General features: G+C 39.6%; 1 protein-coding gene across 2 annotated transcripts in view; it reads right to left on the bottom strand.

Moving 5' to 3' along the window:
- Positions 1 to 15,147, bottom strand: part of LGMN (legumain) — a 39,417-nt gene that overhangs the window by 7,140 nt on the left and 17,130 nt on the right. For both annotated transcript variants that reach the window (XM_065402728.1, XM_065402727.1), the window contains exons 3-9: positions 10,742 to 10,839; positions 9,351 to 9,432; positions 7,203 to 7,288; positions 5,184 to 5,259; positions 4,517 to 4,579; positions 3,433 to 3,499; positions 785 to 903 (exon numbers count right to left, since the gene is read on the bottom strand). In XM_065402728.1, coding sequence (XP_065258800.1) covers positions 785 to 903; positions 3,433 to 3,499; positions 4,517 to 4,579; positions 5,184 to 5,259; positions 7,203 to 7,288; positions 9,351 to 9,432; positions 10,742 to 10,839 — 591 coding nt within the window. The remainder of the gene's footprint in view (positions 1 to 784; positions 904 to 3,432; positions 3,500 to 4,516; positions 4,580 to 5,183; positions 5,260 to 7,202; positions 7,289 to 9,350; positions 9,433 to 10,741; positions 10,840 to 15,147) is intronic.

Here is a 15,147-nt window from a genome sequence, read left to right as displayed (position 1 = left end):
GGCCCCCTCAAGGATTGAACTCACAACCCTGGGTTTAGTAGGCCAATGCTCAAACCACTGAGCTATCCCTCCCCCCATGTTTATGTTTATGTATATGTTTATAGATATCAAAATATGGCTGTTGTAAAAATGCAAGGAAAATTTAAAAGAGCCTTAGCTACCCCTGAGCAGGAGGTGAGTACCAGGGCAATGGCTATTAGCACTTCAAAAGAAATTAAATGAAAAGTTAGGAAACTAGGGTGAAATTGAGATTCTATGACATCTTCTCAAACTGCAGTAAAAATCCCTAAAGTGTTTCATTACTACTGTAAATTTGGTTCAAAACAACTCTTAATGAATGGCAGTAGCTTTTGTTCATATTTAAGGATAATTAAGGAAGCTTGCATACACTGTTCAGTAACTGCACTTTGAGATTCATGTTCAAAAACTTGCAGTGATGTTGCCCCCAAATTAGTAACTTTAGACTAAGTGAACTCAAAATTAGTGGCTAGACTGTTTCTAATTTTTTCCACTTCAACACCCACCAAAGAGGAATTAAGTTTCTGAACTAAATTTAAAGATGTCTAAATGAACAACTTGCACAAATATTGAATTTTTCAGCAAAGTATTTAAGTTTAAAAGCCATCCAGTTCCACATTGCTAATGATTAAGAATTTAAACAATTTTTAATCTTAAATAAAACCTAAAGGATAAAATAAAACTTGTATAAAGAAAAACTGTAATGCTTAAAGCTTTATAATTGTCTTAAATTTAAAGCACCAAATACCTGATCTAAGTAACTTACCACATCAGAATCTTCCATCCAGTTGACACTGTACCAGTCACCTAGGTAGGTCTGTCTCTTATCATCATAGTAACATGCATAAGAAGACTCCCTAGGATTGGCAGCAGTAGTTGCATAAACTGTAAGACAAATAGAAGAGCAGCCTTTATTTAAGTGGTACTTAACTGCCTGCTACACTTGTCTGAATGTCATGGATTTTATTCATTTACTTCAGTGCTTTGAACTGAAAAAATCAGCCTGCTAATACTTTGTCCACAGTTGCTGTTGGTGCCACTGGAAAAGCTCTTTTCCTTTTACCAACTGTGTGTTGTATTGTGAGCATATAATGAAGAATATGCAGTTTTGGGAAAGAGGGCTTTGATTAAAAGCTACTATTCAAAAAGCTGCAAATACAGACACTATCTTAGTTGAAGGTGTGACGGGTTGAGTCACAGTAACCCCCTGGGAGCTGCCACCTGATGTGCCAAGACTACCTCTGCTCCTGTTTTCCCTGCCAGCTCAGGACTCCAGCACCCTGTCTTGCTGAGCCAGACACTCCCGTCTGCTCCAACAAAGACCCAGGGTCTGAATTACTGACCTCAAAGCTGCAGGTTTACCTGAAAGCAGCTAACAGAAGTGTTCCTGTCTTTAACACTCAGACATCCAACTCCCAATGGGGTCTAAACCCAAATAAATCCGTTTTACCCTGTATAAAGCTTATGCAGGGTAAACTCATAAATTGTTCGCCCTCTATAACACTGATAGAGAAAGATGCACAGTTGTTTGCTCCCCCAGGTATTAATACATACTCTGAGTTAATTAATAAGTAAAAAGTGATTTTATTAAATACAGAAAGTAGGATTTAAGTGGTTCCAAGTAGTAACAGACAGAACAAAGTAAGTCACCAAGTAAAATAAAATAAAATGCGCAAATCTATGTCTAATCAAACTGAATACAGATAATCTCACCCTCACAGATGCTTCACTAAGCTTTTTCCTCAGACTGGACATCTTTCAGGCCTGGGCACAATTCTTTCCCCTGGTACTGCTCTTGTTCCAGCTCAGGTGGTAGCTAGGGGATTCTTCATGATGGCTCTCTCCTCCTTTGTTCTGTTCCACCCCTTTATATATCTTTTGCATAAGGCGGGAATCCTTTGTCTCTCTCTGGGATGCCACCCCCCCCCCCCCGCACTGGAAAAGCACCAGGTTAAAGATGGATTCCAGTTCATGTGACATGATCACATGTCCCTGTAAGACCCCAAGCCTTCATTCCTCCCAGCCTGACTCACAGGAAGGCTTGCTTGCAAACAGAGCCCCAGTCAATTGTCCTGGTTGATGGGAGCCATTAAGATTCCAAACCACCATTAATGGCCCACACTTTGCATAATTACAATAGCCCCTCAGAGTTATATTTCATATTTTTGTCCCAGATACAAGAGTGGTACATTTATACAAATAGGATGATCACACTCAGTAGATGATAAGCTTTGTAATGATACCTTACAAGAGGCCTTTTGCATGAAGCATATTCCAGTTACATTATATTCACTCATTATCATATTTTTATAAAACCATATAGACTACACAACGTCACAGAAGGATAGATTCTTAACTGAACAGCTGAACTGCCTATTCTGCATGCTAACAATTGGTATTAATTTGACATTTGATTTGGAATAACATTGAATGTCCCTATGCAGTGTTGTTGTAGCTATGTCAGTCCCAGGTTATTACAGAGACAAAATGGGTGAGGTTTAATCTTTTATTGGACCAACTTCTGTTGGTGAGAGAGACAAGCTTTTGAGCTACACAAAGCTCTTCTTCAGATTCAGATTCACATGCTTCAGTTTAAAACTAAAAGATATGACCTCACCCACCTTGACTCATTTAATGTCCCTGAAATTCCTCTTTTCCAGAAAACACTGCCACTGGAGTAATACTGTACATTATTAACACTCATTGAGCACACTAAGGTAAAAAAAACTTTAGAATAACAGCTCCATCCAACAATGTGCTATTACCAGTCAAGTATTTTCTAACACAATGGGATACCTGTGCAAAACAGTCCGCAAGTTATCCCATTACCGGGATAGGAAGCCTAATCCTAGCTCTGAAAAATTCACACACCCAAAAGGCCTCCGTAGCTAAAGACATAGCATGGCATATTTTGTATGTTTGCAGGAATTTTTGAGTTCTAGGAAGAAAGTTGAATGTAGCATTTGTGATATCAATATAACAATAGTTATTTCTTTGTATATACAAGTCATTTTGTTTCAGGCAGAAAAGAGTTAGAATCTGGTGAAAAGTAGGACACCAAAACTTATTGCCTTTTTAACCGTTTGCATTTCATAATTCTTTCCATGGTACATTCTTAAAATGCTTAACCAATAATCAATTAAACCTTGCAGCTCACCTTTGAGGGTAGGTGAGTAACACACCATTTGGCAGATGGCTAAAGAGAACAGAGGTGGTCAAAAATGAAGTCTCAAGTCGGTGGCAGAGCTAATAACAGAACCCAATAGTCCTGATACTCTGCTAACCCTCTACAATAATCCCAGGACTGCCCTCAACACTTCTGATCCAGTAAGGATATGCAGCACATTGGCCACAAGAACTTTTGACCATTTCAAGCTGGGAAACGCCAGGCCAAAAAGCTGACTGATCACTTACCATTGATGTCGTCAGCCAAATGGTTCATCATTGATCCGGATTCACATGCTTCAATGTAAAACACCAGCTGTAGAATAAGTGAGACATGTTAGGAAAAAACAGTGGGCTGGAGAAGAGTTTCAACTCCTTTCAAACGGTAATTAATCTGGTCCTAAAACAGCACACTATACATAGTCCTACACATAAATAAAGGCAAATTAGGTCACTTCCTGCTTTGAACAACTGAAACAAGTGAAGAAAACTGCATTGAAAAGGTTTCTTAATGGCTTTTCTATGTACATCTCACATGGATCTTTTTGCTAATTCAAGCAGAATTCAACTAGCTGGTCAGCTTTTTTTTATTGGAAATAATATACCATTCTGAGTTGGCCGTAGCCTCAGTATTTTTGGGACATCATCACTTATACAGACCTAAACACAATCAACTATAGTACTCTGACATGATTAATAAAAAGTTTATTTAAGAAGGTAATCTAACAAACAGCTATAGATACCAATTAGTGTTCTTTGCTCTAAGTGACTTCACCTGTACTGAAATGGGAATAGAAACCACTTAGATAAAAGAATTGCTGGGTTGTTTAATTTAAATGTTAGTTTCTGTAAGTGTCCCTTTATCCTCAGCTGACTTGTTATTTTGTAACAATAACCAGCAGTGAATCACAAGATATACACAGGCTTCCTACAGTAACAGTACACTGGGTCAAGGGTGAACAAAGCACAATAAGCCGAAGCAGGGGCAGGGGTGAAGTGATAGTGGGTGTTTTTCAACTCTACTGGTGATCAAAATATATGGGAGTCACGGGACTTTGCTAAATCAGGATATGAAACCTTTCAACATTGATCCAAATAAATCACATGCTACAACTGGAAAGTAAACAACTGAAGACGATCCAAAAATGGAATATATATCCCGTTTAGATGGGCAATCGATCTAAATTTCAGGCTTTGAATCATCTTCCTCTTTAACAACTATGATTTTATTGTTTAAACAATTGAAGGAAGTGCAGCCAAAGATGTCACAAAGATGCTTCCTTTGCATTAGTTCCTCTATTAATTTCACAACATCTGATAAACTGTTATTTACCTTTTGGTATTTTTTGTTATGGTACATGTAATAAATGGTCTTGTTCAAGTCCTTTACATGGAGCTGTAAAATAAGAACACTTGTTTTAATACCACCTTAATTCAGCAAAATAAATAAAAGAAGAAACTCATTTCATTAGAATAAATGATTCCTATTTTTTATATATTACTGCTTCTAACTATTTGAAGATGTAAACTCCAACAATGAAAATATTTATAAGAGAGTTGCTTGAATATTTAATGCACACTTGTACCCCTTTTGTTACTTAAATAAGTGATTTACTGTAGTTTGTGATCATCAAGTCCAAATTTAACACGAAGGCGTTATACTTTTTACCGCCAATGTTTTGCCCCCCTGGGAAACAGAGGTTACAATATTTACTACAGTGTGCACGATGAATAATCATGCCCACAACAGTCTGAATGATGCACTGCAAAGCTGAGCAATAAAATCACACAACGAATAAATAGTCTGTCTGGACCTCAGCTTTCAAACATTAAGTATTCCATTTTATATCATGGCCCAGATTGCGATCTCATGTAAACTGGGAGATCAGAACATGGCCTCTTATATCCTTTCCAAGAAAAAAATAGTGTGTTAAGAAATTTAGATTTAGAAATATTTATTTTTATGGTAACTTTAAAAATGTTAAAAATAAAATGCTTACATCACCATTAGGAAAAGCCAGTAGTCCAGGGGCTCCATGGTCAGTGAAATAAACAAACACATGATCCTTGGGACCACTGCCAAGAGAAATTCAGAAAATTGACTTTCTAAACATTTCAGCTTAGTCTTTACATAAAAACCTGTTATAGTATTGAGACATGCTGGTATTCGTGAAGATAAATCAGAAGATGTGGTCTCATCTATACCACCTTTTAAAATTACATACTATACTTTGGATACTTATGTGAAAAGATGAATGACTAGAAAAGGAATGCAAATAGAAAGCCAGAATCCTAAACTGAACAAAACAGACACCTATCAGGGATGGTCTTCCTAGATAATACTTAGTCCTGCCATGAGTGCAGGGGACTGGACTAGAAGACCTCTCAAGGTCCCTTCCAGTCCTACAATTGTATGATTTTATGTATCTTTTAAGAGTGCTCAAAATTTTCACACTAGCAATGTAAATGGATTTAAGTGTCTTATTCTTGTAATATAAACATTCTGGGTCATTTTAGTCTCAGATTAAGCTTTTGTAAAATAGTTTTATAAAACCTGAGAATCAATAGCTATTTCCATGATTATTTTTAATTTCAGGGTTAATCTACTTCAGCTTCATAAATATATGCTGCAAATATCAGAAAACACTGGTACATTTTAAATGTGTTCTATGAATGCAATGTACTCAAATCTGGGATTTTTAGCCTTCTAATCCTTGATGCTCCATTAAGGTGGATTACCTACACCGATAGGAGAATCCTTCCCATCAGCATAAATAGTGTCTACACTGAAGTGCTACAGTGGTGCAGCTACAGCTGGGCCGCTATAGCGTTTCAAGCGTAGACAACCCATCTGTATGTAATGCACAATAGGACCTGGTGCATTATGGATTTTCATCTTCCCCTGATGTATCTGGAATATTGTAGGCCAGTACCAGACATAGTTAACACAGGACTTTCCATACCTAAAAGTTATCGCAATATAATAGGAAGAGATTCTAAAGATTCTTCTTTGTTGTTAAGACCCTTAATGAGTGTAACTGTGTGAAGGAAGACAATGTGGCCAACCTGCTCTGAATTGTATGGTTGTATTTATCCAACTTAGGATTCGACTATTTCTCCATTCTGCTAAAATTTAGCTATTTTGCCAGATTTATGTTTGTACTAGTCTGGTTCTGAAATTCTTTGTGTATTGGATACTTACAGGCCTTCATCTCAGAAGACCTCGTGTAGTCTGCCGCGGGGATCAGAAAGTTGTTCCATTCATGCAAATGACAACTATGCATGGATGCAAGTAAGGTTAAATACTGTCTTCTTACTGAGTAGCAATAGATGTTGGGACCCCTGCACATCCACTACCTTACAACTATGTGGGGAGGGGGGGGAGAGGGACGCAGGTTGAAAATGCCCGTGTATGAGTAGCCATGGGCCTAAATGCAATTTTTAATTTGGCTAATGAAATGTTTAGCTGTGTTCACCTTTTAGGCCTCATTCCAGTTTAGCAATTTTGCAGCAGTACAGCAATATATTCATTAATAAAAGCTCAGAGCCCTTCTCAGCACTTCTAATCTTGTATTTATACACTGAATATTTTAAGCCTGAGCTATGTAGGTGAAGCCCCACGTGACTACAGCTATGTGGCAATGACCAATTTAAATACAGTCCAGCTCTGTAACTTTTCTCCTTGATTCCAATGCCAAAATTCCCCTCTCTCTCCACCAACTTGTCTGCAGTAGCCAAGTTGCTCTCTATTGTGGATATCTAGATCTCAATCCACACTATATTTGGTATCAATCTGAGACAGACACACACTTTTTGATACTAGATTGCTAAAAAAGTAGAATTGTCACATTACTAATTCCAAAGATGTAGAATAGCCATTGACCAGTCTGGCTAATCCTCAGTCTGGACAACAATATAAGTAAGATTTCATTTAAATCCCAACATTACTCAATATCAGCACATGAGTGTCCACCCATATGATCTGAATTATCATATCTTGAACACAACTTCTATGTTACCTTTTTAATACTTTTCCTGATCCTATGCCCTTCATTGCTTCAGCATCACCTCTCAGAACAGCAAGGAAATTTTCTGGAGTAACATCCTACAGATCAAGAGAGTTTTAAAATTAAATATGAAATACAGTAACAGTCAACTTTATCTACTCACCTAGACAGACAGGTTCTGTACAACAGAACCAACAAATGTTTTACAATGCAGAGGAATGCTGCTGGGGTGGGCTTTGGGAGCTGGTGCCTATGATAACCATTATTACTGATCTTCATATGCAGCATTTTTCTTTTCCCGTAAGGGCTTGTCTATACAGGAAAGTTTTACTAGCTATACCAGTATAATTATACCAGTATACATAAAATGATATAGATACACATTCCATGTGTGAATAAAAGTGGTTCTTTGGTTTAGCTTAGCCCCTTTCCAAAGCAACATAAGCTAAACTGAAAAAGGACACATATTCCAAAATAAGCGTGTACGTAGTTATATTGGTATAACTGTATCTGTTTAAATTTACACCTTGGCATATGCCAGTACAACTTTCTGGTGTAGACAAGGCCTTAATCTTGATGGTCACTCACTGCAGTTTGTTAGATCGTGGCTGCTCTTGGAAATCAGGCAACAGTCATAGTGCGGGAAACTAGGCAAACGCTCCAGTCATTGCACATGTAAAATACAATGAAACCTATACTTCGCGTCATTTTTATTAGGTGATCTCCTGTCATGGGAGACTGGCTGAAAGTATCCTGAATTTATTATGTCAAGCACAGTTCTGATCCTCTTCTGTTAAGCAACTGATTTTTCTCAATCCCTTTAAGTAGGTTTCACTCTGTCAAAAAGTTCTCGCCATTTAACCTGATACCAAAGGGCTACTGCTTCTCATTTCCAATTAAACAAGTACAAAATGTAAGCCGCGTTTGCCAAACAATATTATTTATCCAGTAGAAGTCTCTAACTACTGGCAGGATTCAGTAAAATAAGTGACTATTTTTTAACAAAGTTAGGAATGTCTTTGTTTGAAAAGTTATTTATTACTTTCAATGAAGCGTAGAGAAGACCAGAACGCAGGTGACAGTATGAAAAATTTAAGTGCTGTTTTTATAGCTCTTTGCAACAGGCTTTATGGTTGCATACGCAGATCTCTGAGACTACCTCCAATTTAAGTATGTCTGCACGGCACACCACTGGTGACAGCGTGTAGGATATGTGTAGCTACATGCCACAGTAAAAAGCAGGCTGTGTCCACTGTGGTGTGCAGCTACACACAGCAGTGAAAGGCTTCGGCAGTGGGGAGGCAAAAGGGAAAGACTTTGGCAGCTCCCCACTGCCAGAGCCTTTCACTGTGGGAAGGAAAGGCTCTGGCAGGGGAGAGGCAGCAGGGAGCTGCCAGAGCCCCTCCCTGCTGCTGGGAGCTGTTAGAGCCTTTCCCTGCTGCCTCCCCCCACCAGAGCCCTTCTCCAATGCCGGAGCCTTCCCCTGTGGCACAGAAAGACTCTGGCAGCAGGGAGACAGAGGGACACTACACTGCTAAAAATAGCCATGTAGATGGGAGGCACTGCTTGGACATGTAGAGCTGCGTAGGGTATATACCCACAGAGTTCAGGCTTGTCTTTACTCTACTTGTGCTTCACCATCTACACTGCTCTTCAGACCTATGCTAGGGGAGCATGCAGTGTACATACTCTATATGCCGCCGTAAGGAGTATGCAGTGTAGACATACTCTTAGTGGCAACTTGTAAATTACTCAGATATTGGGCTACTGAGCCATAAACTCAATGAGTGATTGTTTAATCAAATCTACAGTGAAATTTAATCAGTGCATGTTTACACATTGAGTTATTGATTTTTTTTTTAATTGTAAGATTTCCCCTCCCCTCACTCTGAGCATGGTGCAGAAATAATGGAATAGTCTATTGTTATAGTTTCTGCTCCACTTTAATATGCCCTCTGTTTACATCCTGGTTAGGAAAGGTTGGCCAAGCCATCCAACTGGATGAACACCTTCCAGTGCTTTGTATGAACCAGAGGCTTAATACTAAATGTATTCAGGAATATCTAACAGTCTGGGGGGTGAAAAAAGATTTACTTGGGTCACTAGGGAATGTTAAATCTCATATATATTGGTGAATAGTAGAGATTACTTCGGTCCTACCTCTTGTACATAGTCCTTTGGCACTCCCTTGTACACATCTGTGCCATTGGGTCTATTGATGACGATGCCTTTGGTTGGATTTCTGAAAATTAAGTTGGACACACGTATTAAGAATAAATCATATGCCATATAGTGCCAACAAATTAACTAGAAAAATATTAAAAGGTCATGAAACGTCGACAAGATCAAGCCCAAATATTTGTACATATTTATTTACAAAAGCATCACTCTTTAAAACTGATTTTTGAATGATCATGTGGAGGTCTTTGTGCCTTATCAATTACATATGCCCAGCTCAAGCCCCATGAACCCAGTGGCAAGACCAGGTAAATTGTTCTGAGAGTGCAGGACATAGTCCGTGATGGCTATAATCCCTGGATTTTCAGCCTGGGTGCTTGAAGTAGCCCTTGCTGGTTCTGCTTTTAAATAGCTTTACTCTCTTTTGACACCTGAACTGTTGCCAGTGCTGTGTAATTGCAGTCACTGATAGCAAATTATTAACCAGCTAGTGTCACCTAGTTCAGTTTATCAATTAAGGCAGCTGACTAAGGTGTGGCTGTCACTGTGCCCACATAGCTTCTAGGAACCAGAAAAGTTAGAGCTGAGTGTTGAAATTAGTCCAGAGTGAAGGGCTATCACTGAAACTGGGTGCAGCTGCACAGAAATACTGACCTCCTTTGTACAGCATTTCAATATTTACTGGTGAAAAGTGCAATGTAAGAGCTGGTTGTATTATAAAGGCAAATATGGCCAAAGATACCAAATCTGACGATGCATGGGAATTTCCTTTTTTCATGTAAAGTATGCTTTGGGGATTAAACAGGCTGACAATGGCCCTTAAAGATAGAATCACAGAATATCAGGATTGGAAGGGACCTCAGGAGGTCATCTAGTCCAACCCCCTGCTCAAAGCAGACAGACAGATTTTTACCCCAGTTCCCTAAATGGCCCCCTCAAGGATTGAACTCACAACCCTGGGTTTAGCAGGCCAATGCTCAAACCACTGAGGTATCCCTCCCCCCAAACCTCACTATATAGGCATGTCTGTACTGTAAAGCACTACATAACAGATAATTTTTACTATGTATATTAAAAATTCAGATTGTTTACTTGTATCACAACATGCAAAAGTAAGTTACCAAGGAGCTCTGAATTTACACTGCCATAACTGAGATCAGAATCTTACTCTTGAAATTTAGAAATTTGCAAGGTACACATTCTAAAGTGAACTTCTTTCAGTGATGGGTGAAGTGGTCCCTGTACATATTCTGTGAAATGCTTAGGATTCTTCTTTTTGAGGTGCTACATACACACAAAGTACTACTGCTAACTATGGAACAGAAAAAATATACATTATATGGTTTAATATTCTTGCCATGTTCTTCACTTACTCCTCATTATCTGCAATGTCATCATACATCATGACAATGATCTGTTCATCTGGAATTCCATTTCGGTGTACAATCTGGTAAGCATGGCATACATCAGCCTGAAATAGAGCAGAATGTCCTTGTTAATCTTTGGGAACAAAAGAAAATCACTTTATAGGCTTTTTGTCTAAAAGAAACTCCGGACCAACATCCTCATCTAAATAACAGGATTTCACAATTGTCACTCTGAAGCCTAAAATGTCTTGAGTCAGTGTGAAGGGATGAAAACAGTTATAATCATGGCTGAGAGCTCTTTCTGTTCAGAATATCACCAGATTCTATCATCACTGGTCGCTGTGAGAACAGGATGGAATGTTGGAGTCCGAAGGTTCTGTGGCAGGTGGAATGTGGTAGCTGATCAGAGAAGCTGGGGGTTGCAAAAAGATGCTTGTGCCTCCAGCCAGGGCGAGCTCTGTGCACAGACTTTGGGAAACATGTACAAACAGCAATATTTCTCACTACAACACAGTGTATGGGAAACGAGGGCCCCATTTTCAGCTTTTTTTTTTTACACACACGACTTTCTGAATGACACCCATGCAACAGCATGGGCTTTCAGTAACTAGTTGTAAATATAAAGGATTGAGAGCCTCTGGAAAGCCTGAGCACACAGCTGTCATCAAAGGCTTAATGGCTTTCTCCTAGCCTGCCACTTTGACCATGTCATCCCTCTTTTTGCATCCCTCCACTGGCTTCCTCTTCTCCATTGCAAACATAAACTGTTTATATTCACTTTCAAGGCCCTTCACAGCCTATCCCCACCCTACCTATTATCTCTCCTTTGCAATTGAAATGTCAATTCTTATCTTTGGTAGGCTAGTAATACCAGCCTCCATCACCCACTTGTTAAACTTTCAAACAAGCACATTAGTGGTTTCTCCCAGGCTGCCCTCCATGCTTGGGAGAAGCCCCCTGTAAACCTCTTCAAAACTAATTCATTATCCACCTTCAAATTCCTCCTTAAAACTCTTTGGTATAATGCCTACAAAAAACTTGACAATGGGTCGGCAGCTGAGACCACTGCCTATCAATAGAGTCTTACTGTTTCCTTGTGCCGCCCAAATCTATTTGTCTATATCAGAGGTCCCCAAACTCTGGGGGGCACCCCACTGGGGGAGGGCATGGAGGAACATTCAGGCAGGTGCGGCTGAGGCCTGGGCCAGCCCCCAAGTGGGGTGGGGAGGGAGCGCCAATGGGAGCTGCGGGGGTGGTGCTTGGGGCCGGGGCAGCGTGCAGAGTGGAGCCCCCTGGCTGCCCCTACACATAGGAGCTGGAGGGGGGCCATGCCGCTGCTTCCGGGAGCCATGTGGAGTGGCCCCCGACCCTGCTCCCTGGCTGGAGCGTCAGAGGCGGGCAATCCCCAGACCCTGCTCCCCAGCGGGAGTTTCAGGGCTGGATTAAAACGGCTGGCAGCTGCATCCGGCCCGCAGGCCATAGTTTGCCCACCCCTGATCTAGTCGACATTAGAAAAGTTGCACAGATTTAATTTAAATCAATCCAATTAAACCAGAGAAAACTCCTGATGTAGACACTGAAACATGATTAAACCTCACTTTTATTGGTTTAGCTTAAATCAGTAATTTATTAGCACATGCTAAGCAAAGATTAAACTGGTTTAGGAGTGTCCACATTAGGGGTTTGACCTGGTTTAATTAGATCAATTTAGTTAAACTAGTGAAATGTTAATAATATAGGAAAAGCCCTGTCTTCATAGTCTAGTCTGACACAGAGAAGGGATGGTAATTGTGCAAGATTCCAGGAAAAGGTGAGGTACATTCCATGTTTTTAAAAAAATCTGCTGTAACACAATCTCTTCACATGATTTACTTTGGAAATCTAACCGTCCTTACTAAAGGAGTTATATTTCCTGTTACATCAGACTAGATTTTCTTCCTCCCAGCTCTGTAAACTTAAATATTTATATTTCAACATAGACATCTGTATGGCACTTCACAAGTCCCTGCCCCAAACTGTTTACATTAAACACAGATCTTGACAACAGACAAGACAAGAATAGGAGAGATCAAGGTAAAAACGTAAGATATGAAGCAGACGTGTGTGAGGTTTGCTAGGGAAAAAGAGAACTGGAAAGCACTAATCTGTGCAGTCACTCTTCTGACCTTGACGTAGATCTTTGGGGAGGATTTCTTCTGTGGTGCCTACAGTAAATGGCTATGGGCTTAGCTTCACAGGGAACTCGATCAGCATAACCATACCAGTATAACTAAACTACCACAATACTGACATAAACTAAACTAGAAAAAGGCACTCTTATTTTGGAATTATACCAATATAACTATAGTGGTACAATTATAGTACATTTCCCTGTAAAAACAAGCTCCAAATAGATGGGACAATTAAACCTTCTGATGTACAAATATTAACCAACTCAGAACCATTCAATTGTGGACATAACTAGCCTTTGTAAACTGGTTAGTATGAATTTCCTTTGTCTTCTCTCTTCTTTTCCTTATTGCTTGTTACACTCACTTATTACATCTTGACTTAATTAGATGGTAAAACTTTTGGGGGAAATATCTTTTTACCCTGTGATTGTAAAGCACTAGGCATAAATGGCACCTCATCGGGACTCCATGTGCTCCTAGTACTACTGCTACTAATCAGAATAGAGGTCAGTTGAAGAAAGGAGGGGCTATTTTGGGGACATTTAAAAGGCAAAAAGTGAGGATTTGCATATTCTGTCTTAGGCCTTGTCTACATTAGGCTTTGCCTGTATAATTAAACCATCAAAACCTTATCATGTGGATTCAGTTATATCAGTTCACTGATAATATATATAAACAGTGTTTATACTGGTATAGTTTATTCCAGGTTGTGGAATTGGCATAAGCTATGCTAGTATAAGCACAGGTATACCGGTATAATTGTATTTAGGCTACAGCTGTTACTGGTATAGCTATATTGGTCCTAACTGACATAGCTATGCTGGTAAACTTCTGTAGGCTAGGCTTTACATCATTTTAATCTAGATAGGGCAGCAGCCTCAGCTAGATTATTTGCCACTTGTTGCTCCTGTTATACCCTCCTCCATACTGTGGCCCTTTTTCCTCCCCCAGTATTGCTTCAGCATCTTTTCTCTGCACTTTTCAACCTCCTCCTCAGCACTTTGGTGCCATTACTACCGCTTGGTACGTCTAAAATCTCATTTTGCTTACTTATCTTCCCCAAACACATCCTCCTGCACTGTTCTCATAGCCATGTTTGTTGTTTGTGTGACTGTTTTACTCCTTTCGGTGTTAGCACCACACTTTATCATTTACATTTCTTGCATCTGCTCTCTGGAACTCCTTTTCACGTTATTCTGTTCTATATCTGTTCTTAAACAGTCCTCATCATTTAAGTATCTGAAGGCCTTCCAGTAAGTACCTTAAGAAATGTGACTAACATCTGTCCTGTAATTCACTTGTTCTCTCCCCCTTCCTCCTTCCCTCCCCCCGGGGCGGGGGGGGAGATTGTGTGTGCAGTGTTTGTTTTGGTAGGTTTTTTTAATTATATGTACTTTCAAAGCAGACTAGAGCAACTCATTTTCTCATCAATGCCCTTTCCAATACACTCTATCTTTTTTTTTTTTCTTCACAGGACTCACTTGATCATTGCCTGTTAGGTTCACTCCCTCTGGGGCACCTGGCATTGGCCACTGTCGGTAGACAGATACTGGGCTAGATGGACCTTTGGTCTGACCCAGTACGGCCTTTCTTATGTTCTTATGTTCTTATTTACCGCAGTGGAAATAAGGGTGATGCCAACCATTCAGGTGTTAACACTGTAAAACCTCAGTGCAAAACACTAGCTCTTTTCTATAAAACAATATAACTGATGCAGCTTCCTAACTATTGTCATCTGCTGTCTCTGTACATTTAGGGCTTATCTACATGGGGAAGTCACACCCACACAACATAGGGTGTGAATTTAAACCACTGTCATACCACCACAACTCCCCATGTGGTTACTTTTATTCTGGTAAAAGAAGGTCTTTTTCTGGTTTAGTTTGTCACTTTGGAAGCAGTTCAAGCTATGTCAAAAAAGCACTCTTATTCCAGAATAATGAGAGAGATACTGGTGTAATTACACTGGTATAACTGGAAAAATATTTCATATAGGTATACCCTTAGATGCAGCCCAACATAAAGGTACACGTAAATCACTGACCAACTCTTCGGAGATTTCACAGTCACCACAAAAAGGATGACTGAATCTTTTGTGAATAAGCTGCCAATCAGATCTTTCAAAAAACTGTTAAAAAAACATCCATTTTTGTCTAAAATAGGCCAAAGTTTTCAAGTGAGTAGTGATTTTTTGGGTCCCCAAACATACTTTAAAGGAGTCTGATATTCAAAAATTCATAA

This window comes from Emys orbicularis, chromosome 4, assembly GCF_028017835.1.
Source record: "Emys orbicularis isolate rEmyOrb1 chromosome 4, rEmyOrb1.hap1, whole genome shotgun sequence".
In the NCBI taxonomy this organism is placed as follows: Eukaryota; Metazoa; Chordata; order Testudines; family Emydidae; genus Emys; species Emys orbicularis.
This window is presented reverse-complemented; position numbering and strand designations above follow the sequence as displayed.